General features: G+C 46.0%; 2 protein-coding genes and 1 long non-coding RNA gene across 7 annotated transcripts; 2 read left to right on the forward strand and 1 right to left on the reverse strand.

Annotated features, from left to right (window-relative positions):
- Positions 1–77: 77 nt before the first annotated feature.
- On the reverse strand, positions 78–23,528 carry dock6 (dedicator of cytokinesis 6). Of its 4 annotated transcripts, none has more exons than XM_086055580.1 (51): positions 23,297–23,528; positions 21,424–21,511; positions 20,771–20,949; positions 20,521–20,589; positions 20,278–20,404; positions 19,459–19,671; positions 18,907–18,992; positions 18,763–18,829; positions 18,394–18,543; positions 18,170–18,250; positions 17,826–17,982; positions 17,612–17,742; positions 16,807–16,900; positions 16,545–16,707; positions 14,284–14,401; positions 13,605–13,675; positions 13,353–13,491; positions 13,153–13,254; positions 12,975–13,061; positions 11,970–12,201; positions 11,689–11,853; positions 11,412–11,584; positions 10,818–10,919; positions 10,205–10,291; positions 9,921–10,016; positions 9,705–9,845; positions 9,492–9,605; positions 9,241–9,411; positions 8,812–8,951; positions 8,559–8,728; positions 8,302–8,447; positions 8,006–8,188; positions 7,794–7,920; positions 7,625–7,709; positions 7,247–7,343; positions 7,037–7,171; positions 6,756–6,908; positions 6,479–6,637; positions 6,303–6,403; positions 6,023–6,215; positions 5,788–5,931; positions 5,524–5,655; positions 5,421–5,435; positions 5,037–5,162; positions 4,872–4,961; positions 3,315–3,551; positions 2,950–3,093; positions 2,654–2,760; positions 2,377–2,550; positions 1,456–1,542; positions 78–1,101 (listed from the first exon to the last, which is right to left on the reverse strand). In XM_086055580.1, exons 1-51 carry the CDS (start codon positions 23,344–23,346, stop codon positions 1,059–1,061), a joined length of 6,441 nt encoding a protein of 2,146 aa, XP_085911706.1. In that variant the 5' UTR covers positions 23,347–23,528; the 3' UTR covers positions 78–1,058. The 4 variants fall into 4 exon arrangements, with proteins under 4 accessions (XP_085911706.1, XP_085911704.1, XP_085911703.1 ...); XM_086055578.1 differs by having other exon boundaries at positions 1,456–1,508; positions 23,297–23,526; XM_086055577.1 differs by lacking the exon at positions 10,818–10,919 and having other exon boundaries at positions 23,297–23,526.
- angptl8 (angiopoietin like 8) lies at positions 14,923–16,235 on the forward strand. Of its 2 annotated transcripts, XM_086056251.1 has the most exons (4): positions 14,923–15,380; positions 15,773–15,922; positions 16,024–16,134; positions 16,209–16,232. In XM_086056251.1, the coding sequence occupies exons 1-4, from the start codon at positions 15,075–15,077 to the stop codon at positions 16,221–16,223; spliced, it is 582 nt and encodes a 193-aa protein (XP_085912377.1). In that variant the 5' UTR covers positions 14,923–15,074; the 3' UTR covers positions 16,224–16,232. The 2 variants fall into 2 exon arrangements, with proteins under 2 accessions (XP_085912377.1, XP_085912375.1); XM_086056249.1 differs by having other exon boundaries at positions 16,024–16,235.
- On the forward strand, positions 23,324–25,060 carry LOC147134377 (uncharacterized). Its single transcript, XR_015090118.1, has 4 exons — positions 23,324–23,562; positions 24,428–24,554; positions 24,636–24,785; positions 24,924–25,060. It is a non-coding gene; the product is annotated as an uncharacterized LOC147134377 (long non-coding RNA).
- The last annotated feature ends 1,488 nt before the right edge of the window (positions 25,061–26,548 follow it).

Below are 26,548 nucleotides of genomic sequence, written 5' to 3' on the forward strand. Positions count from 1 at the left end.
CAAGCGCAAAAAGAAAAGCAAATCTAAACAAACTCACTCTGTAACAACACAAAAGCAAAAATAAATAAATCATTAAGTTGTAGGAAAAGTAATTTAATAGATGCAGTAGTAGAAAAAGATCATGTAAATAAATAAAACTGATCAAAGAGGTAAAAAAAAAAAAACAATGGGGTCTTGGTAAAACAAGGAAAGCACTAATATTGCTACAACAGTGTTAGTTTACAATAGTGCAAGATAATTGGGACAGTAGTAAGTAACAGCATCACCCTTCAGGTGTTCATTCAGAGCTCACATGCTGTGACATCACAGAGCGCATCTTGAGGGGATGCAGGGAGCTGGTCAAAGTCACAGTTTGGACAGATTTAGTGAGGCAGCGCAGTACATTCCATAGCAGGGGGTCCGACTTTTGACATCATTAATCCCGGCAGGAGTCGGACTGGGGACCTGACGCCTCAAACAAACTTACCTCCGATCTAGAGTGCAAACTTTGATTCCTGCAATCGGGGTGAGGATGGCGGAATGTCAGTTATTTGGTGTGTTGACAGCAAGAGAAAACTCCCGGGAAGGTTTTAAGTCTTTTGGCCACCAGCGGCGCTTTGCAGCTATGTCTCAACAAGGCAGTGAAACAAAGCAAATAAAGAGACGAAGGGCGGAAAAGAAGTGCAACCCAACCAGCTTGGAGTCCCAACAACACGTCTCCATCCAAAGATAAAATCGGTTCAGTTTAGAATTTGTCCAAAGCGTTCTGTTACACATCTTTTTTTGTCCCTGTGTGGGCGCATGTAGATGCGTGAGAACGGTGCCGCAGTCGCTCAGGGCCTCTTTTGTAAAAAATGATGTTTGCAGTGCAGATAACCTTCCAGTATAAACACCTGAGGTGTGAGAATAGAGGCGAGGAGGGGGGGAGGCTAGGAGTGATGTGTGACTGGGATGATAATGATGAAGGGGGGGGGGATTAAAGCACGACAGGGTGTCAGTGTGCGTGTAGTAAAACATCGACGACGTGTGTGCCTGTGCCAGTTGCTGTCAGGGCGGGTGGCAAAGCCGTCGGGTGGGAATCACCCCTCGACTCTTCGGAGGCTGGAGCGGCTGTAGGAATTCCTGAAAGAGAAAGCGGGAAGCACGCAGTGTTTATTTCTGCAATATGACCTACAGTCTACAGTAAGCCCCTGCCATTCTGTTGTAACTGCACCACGCAATGACCCAAAAAAAAAATGCAAAGAGTTGGATTTTTAAGCAATACCTGGTAGGTTCCATCCATCCATCCATTATCCAAACAGAAAAAAAAAAAAAATGAATCGGTGAATTTGCCCCCAAGTGACCCCAAGCCACAATGAATTGTTAACTACATATAAATGCCTCACTGTAAACAAGTTAGTAATGGTTAGTAATGAAGTTGAAATAGGCCCAGCAGTCTGTGTGTGAACAACAATGTTTATGAACAGGTTTAATTACACTTGGTCCTCTTTTCCTTCTGGCGTCGCAGTTGATGTCATCAAACACACCGCCTGCAGAGCAGACACGGCATCTGTAAAGCTAAAGCTGAAATAAGTCACGGAGCTTCGCAAAATGTAAACATCGACTTGCGCAGCAAGCGCGCGGGAGTATGATGAACATAAGGTAGGATCATCTCGACACGCTCCGGTAGGCGCTGCGGTTCTGGTTAGCAACAAAGTTCTAAATTGGCCCAGCAGCTAACGCTTGAAAATCTGCGTGTGAACAATAGTGTTTATGAACGGACATAATTAAACTTATGTTTATGATTCTCTCGTCAGTTGGGTTAGTGGGAGAAAACAGGGACGTTATTGAAAAGGACACGAGCAACTGGTGCAGGGAAGAGAAATCTGATGCAGGCAGTGAAGGAGGCCCTGCGAATAATAATGTTGCAGTTAGCCGCCAGAAGAGTATCAACTTTCAAAGAGCGACGAGGATTAAGTGCATTAACATCACGTCATCAGTCAGCGCTGCCTGCAGTAATGTGTATGAGATGTGAACATTTGGTGCTTGAGAACACAACAAACCTGCAGGTTAGTGTATGACAGGCGCTGCTCAGTGTCGCTTTCTTCTCGATTATAAACTAGCTGATAAAAGCGGAAGGAATAAACAAACAACAACAAAAAAAAACAAACAAACAAAAAAAAAAAAAAAGAAGTCAGGACTTTCCAAAAGTCAACGAGGAGCAACAACAACTCCTTTGACTTTTTGAAACATTGTTGCACCATGTGAGTTTTAATTTCCTGGAGTTTACACATTCGGGCTCTCCTTCTCAAGTGTTGGTTTGATGGGGTTGGAAAAGCAGCATGAGCTTATTGTGTGTGCGTGCGTGTCAGTGCGGAGGCGTGATCGTGTGCGCGTGCGCTTCGTGTCTCATATTACCGTTGTGTTTGTGTAGCCGGCGCCGGCAAGGTCCTGTACAGCTGCGGGATCTTGCGGTTGATGAGAGGACCCAGCGCTTCTTTGAGTTTATTGTAGTTCCTCTCCAGCTCTCTGTGGTACTCCCTCTGATCAGGCCCAATCAGAGCTTTGTTCTTCCTCAGGGCATCCTCGCACCTGCATGCATAGAAGAAGAGGCACTGGTGTGTGTGTGTGTGTGTGTGTGTGTGTGTGTGGCTTTGCCTTCACACTTAACATGGGATGTGGAGCATGTCATCACCTCTTTGCAAAGTCTTTAAAGCAAAGGCGCAATTTGTTGTGATGGCGAAAAAGCTTGGGGTCATCGGGAATGTCAGTGAGAAAGACCTGCGCCACCTCCAGGGGGCCCTGTGAAAGGAAGGGAGGAGGGGGGGGGGGGGAGGTTACATATATGCTAAGGAATGTAAAAGTCAAGAGCCAGATTTTAAGCCCCACATGGAGAAGGAGGGGATTTACATTCCACAGAGACGCAGGCCATTTGACACTTTGACTAACACAATTGATAGTGACGGCAACGCACGCGCTGGGCCGGCTCACCTGGTTGACGGTGGTGCCCACGCAGCCCTGCAGCACCATCTGCAGCATCTTGGAGTCAGCCGGGTCCTGGTTCGTGGCGAAGGCCAGCTCCTGCGTCTTCTTCTGCATGTCCTCAATTGCAACCTCGATGGGCACCAAGATGATCTGTCGAAAAAAAAAAAATATTGGAGGATGATAAAAAATACAACAGCGTTACAACTGATTGTCGGGAGTAAAACCCATCTAAATTCTCATCCAATCCAAATGGACGAAATTAGCAATGCTAAGGCTCACTGGCACATTCTGTGTAAAAGCAACTCACAGGAGATAAAAGATTGGAGACCCCTACTGTAGAATCTAAAGTATGGCAGACCTAGTCCACCTACCTCCTCTTTGTGATTGACGTTGACGCGTGTCTTGATGTACGGGAATGCGTGCGACGCCGTCAGGATGGTTTTGCGCTTGTACTGCTCGTGCAGGTCTCCGTGGGCGCGGCCGTCCAGCGTGAACGGCGTGCAGTACATGAAGGTGCGCAGGTTGTAGTTCTTGTCAAAGTAGGTGATTCTTTCCTTGAGTTCGTAGGTGTCGAAGAAAGGCTCGACGTAGGTGATCTGGAGGTAGGCCTGTACGGAAGACAGTGATTGGTCGCATGTTCGACAACATTTCGCGAAAAATGCTCCCTATTTGACACCTACGTGGTCATAAAATGGCTTACATTTAACTCAAACTCCCGCCTTCCTACCATACTCTAAAATGATTCATTTTAGGTTGTTTTAAAGACTTTAAACAGACACTTTGTGCAAATGTGAGTGTGAATGTTTGTCTACATGTGCCCTGCTATTTATTGACTGGCTACCAGTCCAGAGTGTACACCGCCTCTAGTCCAAAAGTCAGCTAGGATGGGTTCTACCTAACCAGGGACCCTAATAAGGACACGCAGAAAAGAAAATGGAAGGTTTGATAAACTCAAACTCTTTGACCCAGCAAAAGTTCAGACACAATTTCGTATGAACATGTCTAAACTACAAACTGACTTTAAACTTTGTTAAACATTATCTGTGGCAGCTTTATAAACTATAGAAGTCGTATATTCTGTACCCTTTTAGATGGCTTGTGTGGAATTTTAGTGCACCTCGACTTACACGAAGGGCGGATCACTACACATTTGAATATTGTAGAAATCTTTATTTCAGTAATTAATTCCAAAAAGGGAAACTCGTACAGATTCATTAAAAACAGGAAAATTATTTTTTAAAGAAGGCCGATTCCTACCTAACTGAATAAAAAAAAAAAATGAAATCTCTGATTTTTTCTGATGTAATGTTTGTGTAAAATCTCAGTCATCCAGGCCATCGTAACCCACGAAGGTGTATCGAGGCAATTGGACTTAAGTTCAGTCAATTCAACCTTTCCAAATTTCTTATGTAATAGCCAAATCTGTGGAGATAGTGAATATGACTTATTAGTTAGCTGTAATAAAAAAATCATTAAAATTGGTAGAAATACTATTTTTTTACTCAGTGTTCTAAATCTACATTATACATGAGTTTCACTTTTTCAATTGAACCTCCAGGGGGCCCTGTGAAAGGAAGGGAGGAGGGGGGAGGTATTGAGATAAATGAAATGTACTGCATACAGTAGGTAACAGGTGTCCACATAGATGCTTGATAACATAAAAACGAAATTAAATAAATGTGTTTCAGGAAATGCATTTTTGTTACCCAGACAACCCACACATGATGCAGGCTCACTCATGGGTGGGATATCTTTTTTCAATTTAGGTCCATTTCAGTTTTTCCCCCCAAACTAGATGCATGGAAAAAATGACACAATGGTCAAACTAATTCTGAATATTTAAGAGTTAAATGCTTTTTCTCAAAGTTTCTTTTTTGTTTTTAAAATCTGTCCTCCTGAACTACTCCCTGATTAGTAGCCCATGTTACCTTGTTGGCATCCAGTTTGTTTTTGTCCACTGGGTTGGAGTCTTTGATGATTTCAACCACCTCATCCCCGTACCTCTCCGAGTAGAACTCCTGCGCGCCAAAGAGATTAATCGTTAGCATCTATGCATCATTTTGATTGGATTAATTCATGATTGATGCACGTGCCTCAAGCCTATGGGAGATCTCAGCCAGCTTGGTAATGGATGGCTCTTTGTAGACAAATTCCTGATCATCCAAGTCGCCAAATCGAGAGCCATAGAAACCCACCCGGAAGTAGGTGCCAAACATTCTCTGAGCACTGGGGGTGTTGGGAGGGCAATGAGTCACATTCATTTGAGTATATTATGTAACTATATCATGAAAAAACAATAAATGTGAATGCATCTAATGTCACTCACCCGTCAATCACGCAGTTGGTGGAACGACATCAAGCAATGACAAAGACAGAGAATATTGTGAATAGAAGAATTTTTACACGAGATACTCATATTCTTGTGAGAATATTTAGACATACTCTGTATGCAATAAAGTTTTAAATTACACCATTACCTCCCATCCTGAACTCTGCAAGAGAAAAATAAGAAAACATCCAGAAGAAATCAGAAAAAGATGACTGTTTTTTTTTGTTTTTTTTAAAGATGCAAAAGCTTACTTGGTTGTAAACTTTGTTGAAGGCGTCCTGCAGCTTCCCGTGGACCGCAGCCAGCTTTTTGAAGTCTCGGTTGGCTTCATGAATGGGCAGAAGAATCTTGTACACCTCATTTATGGCCTCGTACATGGCGGCCTGGATTTAAAGCAAGCAAAAGGAAGTTCACGGTTGAACACATGCCGCCCTTTGGCCGTCTTAATGCGGCCAAGTGTTGTGTTAACACACAGCCTGGCCAGCCAGCCTGTCCTTGGAGAATGCTGATCGCACCATGTTAAAAGAGGCAGCTGCTTGCTCCAGGAGGCCCACCAGGCCTGATTCACTGAAGTATTTTCCAGCGCAAATACCCTCCTCCTCTGGTGATAGGACATCATCCGATACGGCCGACTCCTCCAGCACGTTTGAGGAAATATTCTGTTTATGTGTGTGTGTGTGGGGGGGGGCAGGTAATCAGAATGAGCTTCGCTTACGGGGGGCACAATTATCTGACTTTCTTGGCACTGACTTGAAAGGTGACACAGCCAATCGGCAGGTAGCGGCAATCCTCCAACATGTTGAGGTATTCCGCCACCAACGCGGCGCTGTGGACAAGACAGTGGGCGGCCTCGGCGTGGTTCCCTCTCTCAGAGTGCTTGCCGGCCATGTTCTGAAGCCACGTGAGGCGCAGGTCTGGGGAGTTCTGGTATCCCTTTGCAATCCTGGTGCGATCAAGACTACAATTAACACCATAAAGGAAAAAAGGAAAAAAAAAAGTTGGAATTGTGATGTACGATATATCACATCACCTGTACATCAGGTCAATGAGCATTTCAGGATCCTGCTGATGCTCCTTCATTTTCACAGTGTCTGTAAGAATCATGTGCAGGTTGAACACCAGATCCTGAACCTGCAAAAACAAGCACAATCCATGTGATGTTTTGGATACCAGGCGATATCCCCAAGCAGCACTTTCTATACATACCTGTTCTGGGAAGGGGGTGTCACGCAGTTCCACATTCTCCTCGGCGTAAGTCAGGATGGTCTTGAGAGACCGGCGGAGATGATCCTCATTAAAGGTCTGAGAGGTTCCCACCAACGAGGACAGCGACATTGTGACCTGCATCTTTACTCGGGCAAAATTCTGCTCCCCAAACAGAAACGACACAGGCTGCGATTGTAATTACACAAACACGATCCCTGCGTAAATGTTTGCTTCATTAGCATTGTGCCGGTTCAGGATCAGCGGCATATATACTTACGTTTCCTATCTCAAAGTTTTGCCTCATGAGCAGGTAAAGCGAGGCAGAGGCGTGACTTCTGACGGAGGCGATGCTGCTGCTGCAGTGGCGCAGCAGACGAAGGCACAGGTCGGCACAAAGCTCGGTGTCCTCTTCGAACAGCATCTCTGGAAACTTAACACAACCCATCGCTCCTTTTGCTATCACGTATTTATCTGCTAGTTTGCAACCAGAGATGCAGCCAAGATGACATTTTGAATTGAATGACCAAACAAGGTTTCCCAAGCACATGCCGAACATACCTTAAAGACAAGAGCCCTCTGTGTCGTGAAGCAGTGCTGCAGGAAGAGGGCGCTCTGGTTTCCTGCCATGCTGTGGAGAAGAACTCTCAGCACACCGCCTAACACGCTTTCCTTCAGCTCCGATGCCACCACAGTCTGTAAAATGAAATAACAAGACATTGACAAGATCATGTGATGTCAAATTGAAGGATAACTTGAAGGTGAATTTACCTTGACTACTATCTCCAGTGTATCCAGTACCACCAGAGATGCTTCTGTAGAAAGGTTTCCATCCACAACAGACTCCTGCTCCACCTCAGCTTTCGTCCTGATAGCATAGCATAGTTATAGTTACAAATCATCAGTCCTCGGAAAACGTATGCCGTGAACAGAAGCTTGCTCTGAATTCCGCAAAGTTGCAAATATTTGACGTTTCATTTAAGTACATCCACCGATAACTCTGTAAAATCCATTGCTTTGGCCCGAGCACAAAAACAAGGGAGGGTAGGGTCCTTCATAACATGTACAAATACTATATCAATGCCGAACCACAAATATGCGATGACTTGTTGTAATTTGTCATTAATGCAATGCAAAGAACAAACATACTTGTCGACCCGGTCTGTGTTTTGTCTCCAGTGAGTGACGTTCTTCCTCCACCTCACATTCTCCTGGCTGCCGTAGGGACTCCTCTCTAGGTGTGTAAACGCGTTCCCATGAACACACTTCATAAACACTCCTGACGCATACTCTGCTGCGCTTGCACGCCATCGTTTACCTCGGCAGCGGCGCACCATCTCCTGACGAGCGCCGATGGTACCGAGAATGGCCTCCTCCAGGCGGGCCTTCATGTCCTGAGACTTCTTAAACGTCAAGCTGTTGATCCTCTCCAGAGCCTTCTTCCCCTGCACGCACAAGTCATCCAAGAAATTAGACATATGGGTGTCGCGACGGGGTTGCTTCAGCCATTGGGGGTCTGCTTTTTATAACCTTGTATTCAAAGCAGGAGATGCAGAGATGCAGCAGATCCAGCAGGCGGTTGATTTGCTGCACTGACAGATCCGACACCCAGCGCTCCAGGAGGGAGGCGTCGGCGTTCTTCAGCACCCAAAGGAAGCACACCAGCAGAGTTCGGCTGCACTCGGCCGACAGAGAGCTGCCCTGGCGCCCGGCCTGATGAGGACGCGCAGAGGAGTAGCCAAATGGGAGCAAAGACATCAACAAAGAAGCAGGTGAAAAGAATAGCATTGCAATTGTGGTTTTAAGAGTCTGTAGTGGAGCCTCACCACTGTGGGAATTGCAAATGGGTTAACCTTGGCATGCGGCAACGGGGAGCCGGCAATCGCCATGGCAACAGACTGACTGATAGTGCTGCTACCGTCTAGGTCAGCAATGTCGGCGTGGGCATGGCGGACTCGAGACGGCGTCGAGTCTGCAAAGAAACGAAGAGACGCTCTCTCAGGTGCCATAGTGCCGACAATAAAGCCCGTGATTCTTGAGGAGGTGGACATTTTCAACAGATCTGCAAAAAGGGATTGCTGACCAGAAAAGTCATGAAGCTGATACAGGGCTTCCGTGACGATGGGGACGAGGGGCAAGTACAGCTGAGCGACGTGGGCTCGGACTTGGGGGTCGCTGTAGCGCGGATCGGAGTCGTGGCTGCACAGCAGGGAGTGAACTGCGCTGATAGCTTTTTTATGAAGGAAAAAAACTCTACAGGGGTCAAAACAACATAGTTAAGATTCAAACTGGACAAATACGAATTGCTCTTGTTGAAGCAGAAAATCACAGGTTACCCTTCTCCTTCAGGATCAAGTACGACCGCCAGCTCGGTGAGGAGCAGGCCAGATAGGAAGTGCTGTTGCCGAAATGGGACACAGAGCTCAAACATAGTCGCCACGCCTTGGTCTTGCGCCACACTGGAAAATGCTGAACTCTACACGCAAAACCAAGCCAAAGAAGGAGAGGGGAGCAAACGCGACAGATTATCATTAAACTCACTTATCAGTCCCTTGGGACGCACATTTAGAGCTCCAAAACAAGAGCCGTTATAAAACAATATATTTATTATAGGCAGGAAAGTTAATGAGTGGTTTGCACATCCGCCTCACAGTTCTGGCGTTGAGGATTGGAATACAGGCTTCGGCCTTCTTGTGTGGCGTTCCCAATGTTCCCCCACCAACTTGACAAATGCCAAGGCAGATTTTTATTTTGCATTCAAGTACCTGTGAGGTAGTGGAGGAAGTGGAAGGGGAAGGCGATGCTGGAGGGCTGAGAGTGGAACAGGGCAGGTTGAGGACGACGTAGTGCTCGTGACTGCAAACAATCCGTATGAAGTCCATCCGCAGAGCGTTTAGAGAGCTTGGGTTCGGCGTCATGTGGAACTTGTTGCCAATCTGAGACACAAGGTTGATTAAAGGCGCTGTATTGAAATACAAGGATAAAGGGCAACGAGGGGGGGGGGGGGGGGTGTTACCTGTTTGTAGTAGGAGCGGATGAGGTTGAACACGAAGCCTCTGTCCATGAGAGAGAGCAGATCATTGAGGAAGAAGGCCAGACTGCTATTCAACCTCTCCACGAGCTCCACATCCTAGGTGGCAAAAAAGACGGCAGCGAGATCATAAACAAAAGATTAAAAAAAAAAGACTCCTTTAAATTGATTTGTCTAGATTCCCTCCGTGCCACCTACCTTGTGGTATCTGCTGCCAATGTCTGCACTGACGGAACAAACAAGCGCAGCAATGTCGTCCACAAAGCGGTCCGGGAAGCGCTGGCGTCGGGGAATGTCCAACTTTGAGGTGAGGAACAAGTGTTGGGCCATGCTTTTGCCCTGCAAACAACAGAATCTTTGTGATAATGTCACCTTCCCTATGTGGGAAGAACACGATCCCAAATGTTTGCCAACCATGAGCTGAAAGAAGAACCAGGCCTGCTGCAGCGCCGCTTCCCTCACATTGCTCGTGCTAACCACCCACTGCAGAGCCAGCTCTTCGTGGAGCAGCTAGACGTGGACCGAGACACAGCAAGTTTCAGACAATATAAGGTGGAGCTGGAATTCATGCCAAACAAATACATCTTAAATCAATTAGAATAGGCGTGTAAAGAATGATAATGAGGATTGTAATTCACACAAAGCGTTGATGAAAGACAAAAGACTTGATGAATTAGTTCGGTAGACGTGTGTTTTACCTTTTTCGTAATCTGCCTCGTAGGGACTGAAAATGAGGCCACGCTGTCCAAAAAGGCAGACATGCGATTGTTGCGGCGGTCGTTTGCCTAACTCGGCGTGATGGTGAGGTGAACACACACACACACACACACATATATATATGTATACACATACACATATACAGATGAGGACAAAGTGGGTGTGACAAATGGAACTACACGTGTGCCATGCAAAAACTCAATAAGCGGCTCGTTAAGCGACAGAAATGATGAGAAAGGCAGGTGGGATGCAGCATGCGGAATTAGGAGCAACCTGTGGAGCACAGAGATAGGAAAGGACTGCTGAGAGATAATCCACCAGATTAAGGGCTGCACGAAAAATCAAAATAAGATCATTCGTTTGTTTTGTCAAGTTGTATAGACAAGCGAGAGAGCACCTCTAAATCCTCTTCTTAGCTATGCCAACAAATGGCTAAAGGGCAGGACATTAGGGGAGGGTAATGCCGGGTGTGGACACACCATACATCGTAGTTCATTCGGTTCTACGCTATATACAGCATGATCTTAAATCCCAGAGTCGTGCAACTCTAAACCGCGATGGAAGCGGGTGGGAAGGTTGAGAGGGCTTCTGCACCTGCTTGAGCTCACAGCTGGAGTTGGGGTTCCGCCGTAGCACAGATCTGGAGCCCCCGGGGGCACAAGCAGAGTTTACCCAGGAGTGGGAGCGATCAATGCCCTGACAAGAATACACACGCGCAGACACACGCAGAGAGTGTGGCAGGAGGCAAGGACACAGTGAATAATTCTTTGGTAATTGCCATGAAAGCAAAAATCGGGGAAACGTACAGAGCAACCGAAAGTAAGGAAGGGTGGGGGGGGAAACAAAGAGGGGAGCTGCACAAAAGCACAAAGCGTAATTGGCATTAAACGACGTCATTCAGCATAATTGCTAATTGACGCACGCTGCTGGAAAGAATTGAGTCAAAACAGAACAGTAATTGCAGCATAACAGACAAATAATTCCACAAAACATGCACTGAAAACATGACACAAACATAAAATATATCTTTGTTTCCTTTTTAAATATATAAACAGCGTGACAATGAAGAAATGAGTCATAGACAGACCAAATAAACTATAGGACATCAAAGTGACAATTTATCAATAAATAAGTCAGTAAGCCTTAAAATGAGTCTCAAGAACTACTGACCAAAGAAAAGTGAGGTACCTTGCTGCCGATGATCCTTTGCACTTCTTCATCAGGGGAAACCGGAGTGCTGGCCAAGTCGGGGTCGGAGTTGCTGATACTTTTGGAGCGAGCCAAGTTAAGGCTGCTCGGACGCCCTGTCGCTCTGGAGAAGGTGGCGTACTGCAACGGCATCTCATAGGAGAGCGCGCCAGCTGTTGGCGGAAAAAGACGTGTCACTGGGCTGACGAGAGCGAGCAGGAGGTCGCGTCCAATGATATGACTCTCTTTTTCTCCCCCTTTGCATTTAACAGCTTACTCGGCGCCGACATTGCTGGCTCAGCAGTTGGCAGTCGGAAGCAGTAATGGATGTAGGACGCCAGCAGGTTGTTGCGCCCATGCTGGTCCTGGTTGCCCTCCAGATTTTTGTGGATCTGGTTGACCAAAAGAGCCATGGCTTCAAAGGCAGCGCGGCCAAGATTTACTGTGGACGAGCCAAGCACAATATTTAACGTGGCGGAGTGATAAATTGCAACCACGACTCACGAGGCAACAGAAACCGACTGAATGTGTGGAACCAAGAGTTCAATATTAACTCACCAATTTGACCTGCGATGACCGGAGGGTAGACGATGAGCTGAATGAGTTTGTTGAGCAGCTGGTGTAGGAACCTGACGCAGGTGTCCAGCAGTGCCCCCTTCAGTGCGGCCATGCTGGCCTTCAGCTCGCCCTCCATGTTGGACTCGGTAATGATAACGTCTTTCAGGCGGAAAGGGAAGGAGTATTCCTCCAGTACGTAGACTAAAGTAAAGAATTTGTCCAGGTGGGGATCCTGGGGGGTATAATACTCTTTTGATATTTTCAGAAGACACACATTTAAATCTTTTACATCTCAATTAAAGCCATATTTGGTGCTGAAACATTGTTGTGTGGAAAAAAAAAAAACATGTTTACATGTCTGCTTCTTAAAAAACACTAATAATAAATCAATCAAAACTTTGACAAATGCAAATGTATGAGTTTTGCACAATTATGTGGCAGGAGCAGCACAGTGGATTTGTGGTTAGCACGTCAGTCTTACAGATGGTCGAGCAACAGCACTCAACAACAACAACAACAGCTTTCATCCACTAGAATGCACAACGGAATCCTGTCATATCATGGACAACATTAAGATTAACACTTCATCTACAATTTAAAAAGCTATTACTGAGATTGGCAAATATCTTGATGATTTACAGATGCCTTACGTGTACTTTATGCGGCAAGTTCAATTTCTACTCAGCCTAACATTTACTATTTCACGTAGGAGGCGACGAGCGAGGAACAAAAAACACTGTGAGGATTACGATTCTGAACGCAAATGCTCCTTTTGATCCATTTTGAATAAACAAATGGAAATTGTGACACCCACGCTCATTTACTGGCAATAAGCAGTCATCATAACTTCAGGGCTTCAAAGAGAAGTCGCGCTCCATTCTGCTGCCAACTTCCAACAAAAGTGCTGACTAGAAACCCGATGCATGTTTCACCCTCACAGGCCGAGTGAAAACAGAAACAGAAATAGGCGGGATTGGAGTCGCATTGGCATAGACGTCGGCGTACCTGCGTGTGCACTGAGGACGTCGCTGTCACCTCCACATTGAAGACGCCTTTGTGATTATCCACCCACTTCATGCCTGGCAGCTGAACCTGCCGGGGTGACATGCGACCCATTTAACTCAGTCAACTTGCATATGGGGCTTTTGCAGTGATACCCATTATTCTAGTCAAACCCACTCACGTCGGGGGTGAGTACAGAGTAGCTGGGCGGGGGCTTCTCCACAGAGACGGGTAAACTGAAGGAGCCCGTGCGCAGTCGGCCGTGCTGCATTAGAGGGATCCACTGTGGGTGGAAAGCGAAGGGGAGCCGCGTCTTACTGACGGCCAGGCTATAGAGGGAGCTATCAAACAGTACGCTGAGTGTGGGTTGAGGTTTCTCACAGTGTAGCCCACGGGAGTCTCCAGAGGAGTGTTCTGTTTGGTTTGGCAGCTGATGTGGTAGAAGGTAAAGAGAAGATGGTGGTTGTCTGTGAGGTTGGCAGGAATTTTCAGCTTAATCTCCTCGTAGAACTCAGGAGACCTGAGGGAGGAGGGGCAAGAGTTAAATACTCAGCTTAGCCAGGGGATTCTGAAGGGAATTTTCAGCAGGCTGGAGGAGGGGGGTTCAAGAAAGGGAAAGGATGGGAAGCGCACTTGTTGTGGTAGATGATGGGGGTGAATGCCTCTTTCGTGAATTCGGCACAGCTCGACTTCCCAAAGATGACCTGCACAAACACGCGACAGTAAAACACTTTTAAAGGTCAATAGATAGCACACATCAGGCAGCGTCATCAGACAAACAGCTGAACAACAATACGTGTCCCAGTTTAACTCACTGTCAACAAAGTCTAAATGTGTTTATTTTTGTGGGAGTAGTTTGCAGCGGTGTAAAACTGCATTGAGGTTGTGTTCCTAATATATTGTCTTTCAGCTCAATACGGTAACCAAAATGGAGAAAAATCTTATTATTACAACTGCATAAAAAAAAAGTCGTTTATAACTACACTTTCCGGTTAATAATGTCAGTTACAGCTAAAATAACACACCAACAAAGGAGTTTCTTACACAGGTTTGAAATGGCGTAATGCTGAGATGGGACATAGCTCCTCTTTTAAGTATCGGGGGTTCAAACTCAAGTTTGTGTGTCAAGTTAACTAATCCATCTTCACACCACTCACTAAATGTCACTAAACTTTCCTTCATCCGTCCCTCTTTCTCCACTTTGAAGATCTTCCACAAAAGACATCTATATAATATTCCACCGGCCTGCGGCTATTCTTGCCATGGGAATTACGCTCTCTCGCGTGGCAGAGAAAAGCGGTGGGTGACTCACCGGCAAAGCTTGGCTGGGGTCTTCTGCCGCCATGAACTGAACTTTCACGGCGATGTTCCTCACCGAGCCCTGGCGGCTGCTGAAGTTCAGACTCTGCGGGTAAACGTAGAGCAGGTTCCTGACAGGCAGAGATAAGGGCACAGGGCAAAGATTGAATTGATTTTCATTCAAATTTTGTACAAAGAACAGTTCTAAAACATTGATGGAATGCATATAACAACATTCAGCAAAACACGCCGCAGAAGCGTGACCTAGAATTGACTGTGCCTGGTGAACGTGACCCATGCTGCGCCACTTCAAACATTAGAGGTAACTTCAGGCCAGCTCCCCAACAAGTGTTTGCTCACCCACCACTTTCACATTAATTTCACATTCGATACGCAAAGCCTCCTCGTGTGAGTCAAAAATAGTTGAATAAATACAAGCGAAAACACGTGTCACGTTGTTTGCGACCCATCTCTAGTATGTCGGCGGTTGCATTTTGCGGAGGGTCACTAAGACCAAAGTCAAGACCTGGGATCGCACCATAACTGAGCTAATGTTTGACCAATTCTTGCATGTACACATCAAATAAAAGGCTCGTCAGCTGCACTCGTGCTTCACCATCCAGTCGGTATCCCAGTGAGATAAGTCCACAAATGCCAAAGTGTTTATTGTACTGGTTGTCTGACTTTGAAATCAGGACACTGTCCCTTAGTGGCTGGATTGTAGTCAGGAGAAAAGTCACTGCCTTTTGACCGACAAAGTGAAACAGAAGATAAAGAAGCCGCAGGCGACTGCTATCAAACGTGATGATCTGGAGCCTGTGCTTGCTATATTTGGCCGGGGGACTCGGAGCAGTTCACGCGGGCCCCGTCAAGCGGGCGGGCAAGACTGAGGACATAGTCGCCCCCCGGGAGGACGTCAACGTGCTCATGTTTGGCGTCGTTCAGTTGGGCGAGTCCCTCAACAATGTGTACGAAAGCACCGAGGGCAAGGTGGCGAACATCCTGCTGACTTTGAAGGAGCACGAGGGTGCTCTCGGGCGGCTCAGGGAGCAGACGGCGCAGGCTGGCGAGGTGGAGAAACAGATTAAGGGAGTGATAGAGCTGCTGCAGGTAAGGAGAAACAAGATTAAAGCACATGCCGTTACAGTAAATGCTCGTTATCGCATGGGAGAAGGCACGGGTTGGGGTGGGATGTCACTCAAGATAAAACCAGATCATGAATGAGTGCGTCTGACAACTGTGCAGACATAACAAAGTCTCTTTACTGCCTTTTGAACTTATGTCTTGGCGATTTAGCTTTCATCCGAAATAGAGGAAATTAGCTTAACCGGTCTCTGGGTAAGACTCCAGCTCACTGGCGAAAGGAGATGGATTGACATTATTCAGCCATATGAATGGGGCTAAATATTCACTAAAGTTACAATGATCACATGGTGGGGCAGCTTCACAAGTGCTATTTGTGGCGACTGAAGATAAAACGTGGGGATGCTCTTTTGGTGTAGGACCAGACGTTCGAGCAAGAGACTCAGACCAAGATGAATGAGGGTCGGCTGGCCGACATCGAGCGGGAAGAGGCGGCGCTTTGGACGAAAGTGAAAAGCTTGGAGGCCTACCTAAACAGCACATTCCCCGCTAGCATCAAAGCGCTGCAGGTAAGCTGAACTTTTCTTGTCACACTTGCCAGACAGCGTTTTTTGGTAAGTGGGGCGGGACTCAGCGCGGGGCTTATCTTTATTGGCTTCACTGATTTTAGGAGCGAGCTGCCTTTAATGCCAGTATCTTGAAAGGTCTTCAGCATTTGACCCAGTTTCAAAGGCAGAAGATTGACAAGCACGGCGAGCAGCTCTCCAAACTGCAGAGGATGGTGAGCGTGGGGCTGCATTGAATTTCTCATTAGTCTTCAGTTGGGTTCATTTTGCTTTGTTTCTCGTCTTCCAGAGTGAGGCGCTATGAAATTTCGACGGATGATCGACATCATCGGCACTGAACACCCACAGCACTCCCTGTCACCGGTGCAACACACTATCGATGCTGTTTGTTATGCAACACTACAAGAATGCATTTTGCTTGTTGTACTGTGACAGTTTAATTATTAAAAAACTTGATATTTAAAATATTTGTATTTACTTTGGTACAAAAAGATGATTTTAATAAAGCATGTTAACTTGAGAATACCCTTCCCACAGAAAAAAAACACAACAGACGAATTAAACAAAGTGACTGACTGGTTGAATAGAAAGGAGAATGTGGCGTGGCTTCTTTGTGAATGTTCACCTGTAGGAGGTATGCGGTGTATATACATAGCGAGCAGGAAATTCCAGCATTTCTTTGGTGGGGCGAACCCGCAGGTCCGGGTAGGGTTTTACGTGGAGCAGCTCGGGTGACAGGCAGTAATGAGGCGAGTCCGGCGCCGGGGAGATGTCGATTTTCAACTGAGCTGTGTGCGAAAAAGAGAGAGACACGAGAGATAAAATGAGAGCTCATTCACAGAATAAAACTCAGGCAATAATTGCATGAAAGCTACTTGCAAGTTCACCTGTGACAGGCCTCAGTCGCCGCAGGACAGAGGACGGCCTCCGCATGTCTGCCAGAAACTTGTATAAATCTTCGTCACTCAGCCTGTCCCCTTCCTTCATAAAGCATCACAATTGGGACTCAGGGTGGAGCAATGGCAAGAAACAACCTTAACTGACAAATACTGTATGTACTTATTCTTATATTAACATGCCGATACATTCTCTTTTTTCTTGTTGACTGCAATGTCTCAAAAACAGAAATCCGGCAGAGTTCTGTTCTGAATTTGTATGTAAGTCGCAGAAGCTCCGTAGTCTTGAATATATTTATGCTTGAATGTGATACCAGCTCAACCCCCCCCCCATTGAAATTGACCAGAAACATTCCAGATAATTTCCACCCCTTTCCAAGCACAATCACTAACCTACACAAATCCAGCAGTAAAGTTTTTGTATGTAAAACGCTTCTAGGCCATAAATACAAAATACTCAAATGAAAAACAGTAAGTGCAGCAGTAACTGAGCTTTGCCTCTTGTGCCGTGTGATGTGACAATGTACTCTTACGCCGCTGCACAAACCAGCTCATTGCGTGACGTTAGAAACCTCGAAACGTCCTAATTACACAAAATATTTGTATGAAAAGCACTTTTGCGCCGCAAACATAAAATGGAATGAAGTTTGCCTTCTTGCTGCGCGATGGCATTAATTATGCTGGATGACGTTCATAACCTCGAAATGTCTGAACCCTCGTAAACTATGGGCCCTCTGAAAAAATTCCGGCACGACTGTTACATCGCAGTATGTGTCAAATAATCGAATTAATGAACCTGTTTGAAGAAGTTGGTGACAGTCAGCGTGGCCGGGCGGAAGGTGGCAAAGTTACACACGTCGTCCCCAACACTCATCCGCTCAAATCCCCTCTTCTTCCTCTCGTTCCACGTGCCGTGGCCTTTGCGCTCTGGCAGGAGGGAGAGAAGCTCGATGATGCAAGAAAGCGCATGTTGGATGTTTGAGCCCATCACGCAACGGCTGGTGCAGTACCAGAGTCGGAGTCCGGGTCCAAGCGGTCCAGACTTCCCGCACTACTGACGATGTTGAGAAGGTGAATGGCCGTCCAGGCGAAAGGCATGCGGAAGCAGCCGAGACGATTGCAAGACTGCTCTGCCTGCAGACGCAGCTTCTCCAGCTTCTCCTTGTGCTGTACGCAGACAGAACATTACATAACGATAACTTGAAAGAGATCCAATAAAAAGCCTACAGTATTTGCGAAGGCCAGTCAGTTGGTAAATATTGCATCCAGACAGACATAATTGTGCAATTGGACAGTAAAAGCATTCCATGTGAATGCCGGCTGCAGGTCGTGACCTCTGCGTCGCATACATTACCTTAGAAGAGTCGGATTCTTTCATAACCATGTAGGGTTCACAGCACTCTCCGATGTCTCCTTGCTGAAGGACCTTCTCAAGCTGCAAGAGCAGAAGCATTCATATTCAGCACTCACGGCCAATGTCATTGGAGGAGACGCGACAAACGTCTCATAAAAGAGCAGATGAGCTCATTCATGATCAATCCACATTACTCTGCGTAATTAAGTTTTTTCTGCCTTTACCTTAATGACCAAGAAGATATCAGCGGACGGGTATGTGATGGAAAAAATGGCCGATCGCGCCAGAGTGGAAATGGCGATGTGAGGCGTGTGGGGCTTGAGCAGGCTCTTCATCTGATCCGAGTTCAGGTCGAAGTAGAAATTTTCGGAAATCTGTCAGGGGAAGATGGGATCGAGAGATACGGGAATGGTTGGGGGGGAGGAGATGGGAAAATGGGAATGAAAATGCACGTTGAGGAGATGTAATTGAATTCTGACTGAAACCACAAGGTCACTCAGGGCATTTTAAGGCAGGGCCAAATTCAATAAGGCGCGCATGAGCTCAGTGTTTTACCGAATTAATGCAATTCTATTGATAAAATACGATTATACCTTTTTCTTTTCCTTGACATCATACAGAGCGAGCGATCCAAATATTGGTTCTATTTCAATCTCAAATCTGAAAACATAAATACGATGGTTGGACTCTTGAATAAATCACAACGGTGAATCTGTTGGACTGCAAATGTTACTCACTTGAGAGAGAGACACTTGACCATGATTCTCTGGCCACAATGTTCTTTGGGCACTTCGGGGACAGAGCATCGCTCCACGGCTTCGTCCTGGAGAAAAATAAATAAATAAATAAAAAAGCACGCCCGCACATACATGCACACAGACACACAGTCAAACACATGAACGCGCACGCACAGGCGTCATAGCAACGTGAAAAGGCAGCACACAGTGCAAGAAAGGGATAGAAAGTGGTTTGAATGAACAAAAAAAAAAAGAACACAGTGGAAAGCAAACACTAGATGGGGTGAGGATGTTTAAAATTGCAATATGAGCAGTGGTCCCGGCCACATTTACAAAAACACTGAATAAACTAGATTAGTGTTGAAAAGTTCACTTATTTCAGTAGTTCAAATAAATATTATAGATTCACTGAACAAATGAGAAAATAACTTTCAGGAGGGTTGGCAATATTTTTTTCCATTTCATTTTGTGTTGGCAAAATCTAAAGGGTTCTTGTTTTGAAAAACATGTTCGGCGAGATCAATGGCCCAAAAGTCAAGTAATGACACAAACCTCGTCGGGGGGCGGGTAGAGACCCAACAGGTTACCATGGCGCCCCTGCAGGCGAGCCTGCGTGTTGTGGCAGTCCATGTCCTCGGGCCCCGTGCGCTCCAGCACGGACGGTAGGAGCACGTCAGGGGCAGAGTTCTTCAGGTCAAAGATACTGGAGGCCCAGCTACCCCGCGGCGTCTCATCGATGGAAGTGGAGCGCCGCTTTGCGTCATCCTGATGCAAGAGACGACGGGGGGGGGAGGAGAGGTGACATCGTGTGTCATTGTTTCTGCTCAAGAACTCGCTGCAGATATTGTTGAAAGATGATGTGAACAATGTGCTGGGGCTCCGATTTCAATTCCTTTATCCATCCAGACTTACGTTAGTTCATGTGACCAGTGCTTAGCATTAGTATAGCATATCACGTCATTAGGAACACCTGCACAATCCAGTGAGAGCTGTCTCAGATATTCAGCCTTGCTTTTTGTAGATAGGTCAGTCATCTGTCAGTTGTTCAAGATATTTTAGGTACATGTACCAAAAAAAATGTGCTATTGAGCACAGCCTCCAGGCTCCAATAATAAATATATAAGCCATTCCCATACTGTACTATTGTTAATCATCCAGGGGAAACATGTCTTCTAATTTGCAAGTTGGAACTAAAAACATGGTGCACAATATGTCTGATTTAAATTAACATTTCAAAACTGAGAATGCTTATATATGTGAAGGTAACGTTTTGAATACAGCTCTTGCATCGGATCTCATTAGATTGTGCAAGTGTGCCAAATGAAGTGGACAGGTGTCTGTCTGAAACGCCACTGCGCGGCCAACAGCTACCTGGTCGTCTTGGCGCTCGGCGCCAGCCGTTTCATCCAGTTCAAAGTTCTGTTTGAACAGGCCTCGCTGCCTCTCCCGCTGTCGCTCGGAGCTGTGCGGACTGTGTGTGGTGCTATAGCGCTGATATCTAACAGGGGGGGGCACAACCGAAGATTAGCCTGGTGACAACTGAACAGGGGCAAAAAAGCACCGCAGGTTATTAAAACACAGAATTCAACTGGTTCCCGTGCGTCTGGCAGTTACTTTCTCTGAATGACAAGCCAGTCATCTGTGTAGACAGCCAGGGCATCCCGCACTCTGGGATCCAGTGCACTGAGTAAGAAAAACACATGAATAATTAAGCAGAGTGTGTCTTTAATATTTATGGTTCCTTCAATGTCACAGACTGGAATGCTTTGTTCCAATATCGACGTCACATTTGTCTCCCGCTAACTACAGTAAAGTAACCCCGTAAAGTGAAAAGGTGTTCCAGCGTGAAGGACTACGCGCTTACTCTTCCTCCTCGGGCAGCGGAGGCTCCAGTGTGGTACACTCTTTGTCCATGTGGTGGAGCTCCAAGTCATCCTGGGGGAACTCCACCAGCTGCCTGAGTGGGCCCGGCTCTACCCCAGGAGCGTGGCTGCTCACATATTCCTCAAAATCCAACGGCTCCACTACCTCAGTCAGGGGTAGCTGTAGAGGAGAGGAGACAAGAGGTCAGCCAAATGTCACATACAATTGATGTTAAAATGACTCTGGGTTATCTCCTTTTTCCTTGCAGATCGTGATGAATACGCCATATCTATTCCGCAAACTGTCTGGTGTGTTCACCCATGAACGTCGGGTTCATTTAAAAAATTTGTCGCCCTTCCATCAGGGCATTAATGATATTTCTGTAAACACGGCCGCTTATGTAAGTACCCTCATTCAGCGTTATCCCGACGTGCATCCGTCCATGCAGAAAGCTTATCAAACAACAAGGCTCGGGCAGGCATATCCTCTCTCTTGAAAAAAAAAACAAACAAAAAAAACAAGCTAACTCTCCAAACGGTCATACCATATTTTTAGTCTGTCTCTTTGAAGTAGTTTCACAAAGCTCCATTCACTGACTCGCTAATTGCATCTTTCAAGCCGGAGGTAAACAAAGTTAAATAAGGGTTGACTCACGGGATGGTACACAGTTCCTCGCTTTTTGGACATTAGGGGTGAGCCGTACTCTCGGGACACTTGCTTCCGAACCTCTGCGGCGACGGTCCTGAGAAAGGAGAAACAGAAGGGATGCAACTTAACATAACAGAAGCGCAGCTGAAACAAAGTGTTGCATGTAAAGAAAAAGAAAAAGATGATTAATTCATTTTGTGTAGTACCCATTTCTAAACTGAACATCGCTGCAGAGATTGGTGGACACAAGGTGACAGTTTAAAAAAAAAAAAAAAAGTACTATTTGAGGGGTGGCGTTTGAATTCAAGTGGGAGACGGACCATGCGTTTAACTGAGGCAGGGCGTCTACACGAGTGTGGGCCACCATTTTAAGCAATATGCTATTTTCCCTTGGCTCGTACATGAGCAGCACTGATCACAGCATTATTCTATGCTCCAAGGCCCCAAAAGTTGGAACAACTTGTTTTAAAATCCTAATCCCTTCCAATTCTTTCTTCTGAAAGCTTTGATGCTGTGTTTCCTGCGCCTTCTGCCGTCAGCTCTGACAAGATGATGCTCAGCCAACAGCTGTTCTCAATGGACATTCAGGCACATCCAGCACAAAAAAGGAGGCGAGCTGGCTTACGGGCACGGAGCCAGAGCTCCGTCTCGTCTCTTTGACGGAGTTACGGCAAATGAGAGGCTTTAAGAAGGGGGGCGAAAAACAACCCCACCACAATCCTCTCAATGAGACGGCAAGCAGCTGCTACTAGAAAGTCACCAAATGGCAGTTTGCGTCACGTGAACAGCTGTAATGGCAATGCAACGCAGCTCTTATGCTAACCAATCTTTTCCCACCACACATATTTCTATCATGACTGTTCTTGTTAGTATAACAGGTGAGCCGAAGCCTATCTCAGACGGCTTTGGGCAAGAGCAAGGGTAATCCCTGGACTAGTCACCACGAAACTACAAAGGAAAAACCACCGTTCACGCTCACACGTGCACCTGTGAGCTTTTTAGTCTTCACTGAACCCAACATGCATGTTTTGAGGATGTGGGAGGAAATCCACGGGAACACGCAAACTCCATAAGTGCGATTCCCACAAAAAACTGGGACCTATTTTGTGCAATACCAACCTTAACAGATGTGCATAAAGCTTCTGCAGTTTGGTCTGAGCACCTCCATGTTAAAACAGGAAATGGGAAAAGCTATCAACCACAGGAGCAATGGCCAGCACATAACTTCCCACCCTTTCCTGCATCCGGCAAGACACAATAGTCCAGTGGAGGAGAGACTGGGTTCAGGGAAACAATACTGACTGGAACATCTCTCTGTGCTGCTATGCAGAGTGCTAGATAAAATGCATTCAAGTGATGGGGGGCCAATACACTCCTCAGCAAAGAGTGGTGAGATCAATAGTGACACTTCCTGTTTTGCTGTGTCTGCAAGGTTAAGCTGGGGCCCGAAGACAAACCCTTCAATTAAGAATGAAGATAAGGTGATTTGCAGGTAAACCCCTCAATTACAGTTTGGCAAACGGGAAGCCGAAGCTGTAAATAGCTTAACACACCCTACTATAGTGTTTTGATGACAGCTAGATTGTTAGGTGTCGTGCCTGTGTATGCATACGAGTGGAAAACAGAACGCTGTCACAATTAGCCACTAGCAAATGACGTCACACTAGCGGCTTAGCTTTAGTTGTACAGTTAGAATGACACTCATACGAGACACCACTAATCAAACTTTAACGGCCGATTCATTCATTTTAATTTAACGCTACCTCCAAACACTGTCCAATTCAAAGTACTGATGACGGTAATAAGCTAAATGAGCTGACATACACCTTACAAAAGCGCTTTTCCACGGCGGCACCACAGCTAAACAATAACTTCTCACCGGTTGATTTTGTGAGCAAACGCCCGCCTTTCGCTCGCTGTGGACGTCATGGCGTGTCTCCATGTAACAGTAACTCGTCGAAGACGAGCGGGGGAGACTCTCGTACTTTCTCTCCCGTCCCGTCCGGTGTTGTGTTTTTGTGGTGAGGAAGGCGAAAGGGAAAGAGAGCCAGAGCGAGAGCGCTTCCTCTGAGTCCACGCTGGGAACCTGGCCGGGATCCCTTGTTCCTCCTAGTGGCAGGGAGGCGAGCCAAAGTCAAGTCAGCCGTGAGTAATAGGTACACCTCCGGTACTGCTCGAAAATAAAATACCATCACACATCAAACGTCTTACCCTTTAATTTGGCGTACAAGGAAACTGCATTATCGTAATGTTTCTGAATCGACTTAGCTGCACAATTTGAGAAGAGACGCCAAACGCTTTGTGATTATAGATTGCAATACATAATATACGCAAACTGCGTGGACCTCAGCTGGTATTTTATTGTACTTCCGGTCTGCTCGCGGTATAGAATGAACGCCGTAGCACCTGCATATCCCAGACAACTCACCTGACCGGTTTTAAGCACTTGGGAATTGCCTATAAAATTCAAATTTGATTTCTGACATACGTACACACAGGCACGAATAAACACACTATTCATATAATACTTATAATTAAAATAAAAATATAATTGTATTTATATATGTATTGTATAGAGTAATTTAAAGCCCTGAAACCCGTGCTTCAAAATTAATTTAAAAAATAATTCCCCCCCTTCCCCCAAATAAAAACGTCGATGATGTGCAATTGAGTAAAACCATAAAAACAAAGACAACTGTACAGTAGTTCTTTGTTGTCACGTCACGCTGTGTGGCTGCAAAATAGCGACACCTATCGAGGACGTCGAGGGTGGCAACACCATCATAGGGTGCTCTAGCGAGACAACGCCTGCAGGTGGCGCCTTAGACCACAAACCATGGGGGGAAAACAGTTGGTTGTCATATTTGACCTCTATAGGAAGTACAGTGCAATTAAGTATTCTTTATTAGAATAAAAAATGGTACTTTCAGGATGGCAGGCCCGAAATTAATGCACTACATATTTAAATTTCTATATCCATCCATTTTCTATAATTGCTTATCCTCATTAGGGAGGTGGGTGAGCTGGAGCCTAAACCAGCTGACTTTGGGTGAAAGGCGCGACTGGTCACCAGACAATCACATGGCACATGTGGACAAACAACCCTTCCCACTTATGGACAATTCAGAGTCTTAAATGTATGTATTTTCATGCAAATAATGAATGACAGTGACTAATGGATGAGCTGTCGATGGATTGTAAAAGTCCTTCATCCCCAGATGAACTCATTCCATACCCACCACCACCACCACCACCACCCACCCAACAGCTGCCTATTAAGAATGAATGCAAGCCACGCTGCAGCCTGCCTTCCTCCCTCCTCATCCTCCTCCTAGCCCACTATTCAGCACCCTGGAGAGCGTCTGCAGGTACCCGAGCTGTCCCCTGTGAGGCGGCTGCATGAATGGCGTAGTAGAAGACGACAGGGGATTAAAAAATCCTGAAAAAAAAAAAAAAAGCATTTTCTTAAGCCTTTTTTCTCCTGTGTTGCTTTTCTTGATAAACAGAACCAAAACAGTGGGAGCAGATCAGAGACAGGAAGCTGCCGGGACAGGGCGGTGATGTTTAACACCTGACACTCTGCTGATGTCATCTAATTACAGTACAGCGGTAGGGACTGAGCCGGTTTGCAAAAAGTGAAAAGCCATGTATAATTGACGGCCATTATAAATGCATTGAATTTAAAAAATAAAAATAACTATATAAAAACATTGATGTTGCTTTTTTACTAAAATGTATTTCTGTAGCACTTTAAGATCAACCGCAGCTGTAACAAAGTGGTGTGCACATAACATAAAAGAAAAAAAAATTCAACTGAAAGGAGATGCGGAGTTTTATTTAATCTTCTCGAATACCGTCGCTGTCCTGTGAAAAACACGTATGTTCAATTTTGTATTTTTTGTTTTGTTTTTTAATTTTCACGTAAATGCGACATTTGTAACGCGGCAACACCATTCATGAAAAAATAGGAAAAATGAATTATTTTTTTCTCTTTTTTGCATATGAGTCTTATGAGTCCACTGTAAAACACAAGCGTGGCAATTTTGCCAAATCTGTGCATATACATACAGTAAAAGGTCAAAGGTAAGTCGTGTGGGGCATCGACTCTTGGCTATTCTGCGATGTAATTGGTTTCCTACGGCGTGTTCAGCTTTAATGTTGTTCCTTGAGCATCTGAATGCGACTTGCAGAGTTTGTGTGACATTGCAGCGTCCTTGCCTGCCCGAGTAGTTGCACGCCCCACCTCCTCCTCTGAGCCAGCCTCCTCCATTTTTCCCTTTTCTGCCCGCACCTTCCTTGCCTCGCCGTCTTTCAATTCCTCGACCGGCACCATTGTTCCAGTGCCCAGCCCCCACCACAACGAGAACCCCCCCCCCTCACACGCACAAACATACTCCTCCATGCCCTCCTCCTCCTTCCACCGCAGCCGCCGCCGCCACTGCTGTGCAAGCAAAGAACAAAAGAGAGAGTGTCAGACACCACCCACTAGATCTCTTTCACTCAACGGCCCCCACCCTCACTTCCAGATGGGGTTCCCTTGTTTTTTTTTTTTAAAACAAGGTTTCTCTCAACCCCAAGAGTCCTCCAAAATGGACCCCTCCACCCCGAGAGCCCACTACTCAGCTGCCCGTCATCCACCTGCTCCGCCGCCACGCGCCCATGGCCAGGATACGCCTCCCTAGCCCCGGCCCCCACCGTCCCACTCCACTTAAGACTACTATTAAAATCATTAAACACTTTTTTTTTGTACTGAGGGACTGCTTTCAGGATTTTAGCAGGGGCTCTCAAATTGGATAATGGATAAATGAGTTAAAAAAAGCTGTACAGAAAAAAAATGAAGATTTAAAGGGGAAGGCAAGTCAAAGATTTTCTTTTCAGTAATATATTCTATGCAGCCCCACTAGTCTAAAGACAGTATTCTGATTAATGTTGCGTTTGTGGAATATGAATTAAGAAGCAAACTGTAGTTGTTTTTAAACATCTCAGGGGGCGGCCATTTTGCCACTTGCTGCGGACTGAAAATGACATCACAGTGCCTAAGGGCACAGCTTGCGAACGTCACATGACCGAACCCAGAAAACAGGTGTCGTGATAGGTCGTTACCTGAGCCTTTGAATGACTTTTAGTTTTT

This window comes from Filicampus tigris, chromosome 16 (assembly GCF_054856515.1).
Source record: "Filicampus tigris isolate MCC_2025a chromosome 16, RoL_Ftig_1.0, whole genome shotgun sequence".
NCBI lineage: Eukaryota > Metazoa > Chordata > Actinopteri > Syngnathiformes > Syngnathidae > Filicampus > Filicampus tigris.

Excerpts from the sequence above, each read along its gene's own strand:
- angptl8 (XM_086056249.1), top strand. The coding sequence starts at position 15,075 with ATGATCTGGAGCCTGTGCTTGCTATATTTGGCCGGGGGACTCGGAGCA. Across the intron at positions 15,381-15,772 it reads GAGTGATAGAGCTGCTGCAG|GACCAGACGTTCGAGCAAGA; the intron begins GTAAGGAGAAAC and ends CTTTTGGTGTAG. Across the intron at positions 15,923-16,023 it reads CTAGCATCAAAGCGCTGCAG|GAGCGAGCTGCCTTTAATGC; the intron begins GTAAGCTGAACT and ends CACTGATTTTAG.
- dock6 (XM_086055580.1), bottom strand. The coding sequence starts at position 23,346 with ATGACGTCCACAGCGAGCGAAAGGCGGGCGTTTGCTCACAAAATCAAC. Across the intron at positions 8,952-9,240 it reads CTTCCTCCACTACCTCACAG|AGTTCAGCATTTTCCAGTGT; the intron begins GTACTTGAATGC and ends TTTTGCGTGTAG. Across the intron at positions 8,448-8,558 it reads TCAGCTTCATGACTTTTCTG|ACTCGACGCCGTCTCGAGTC; the intron begins GTCAGCAATCCC and ends GTTTCTTTGCAG.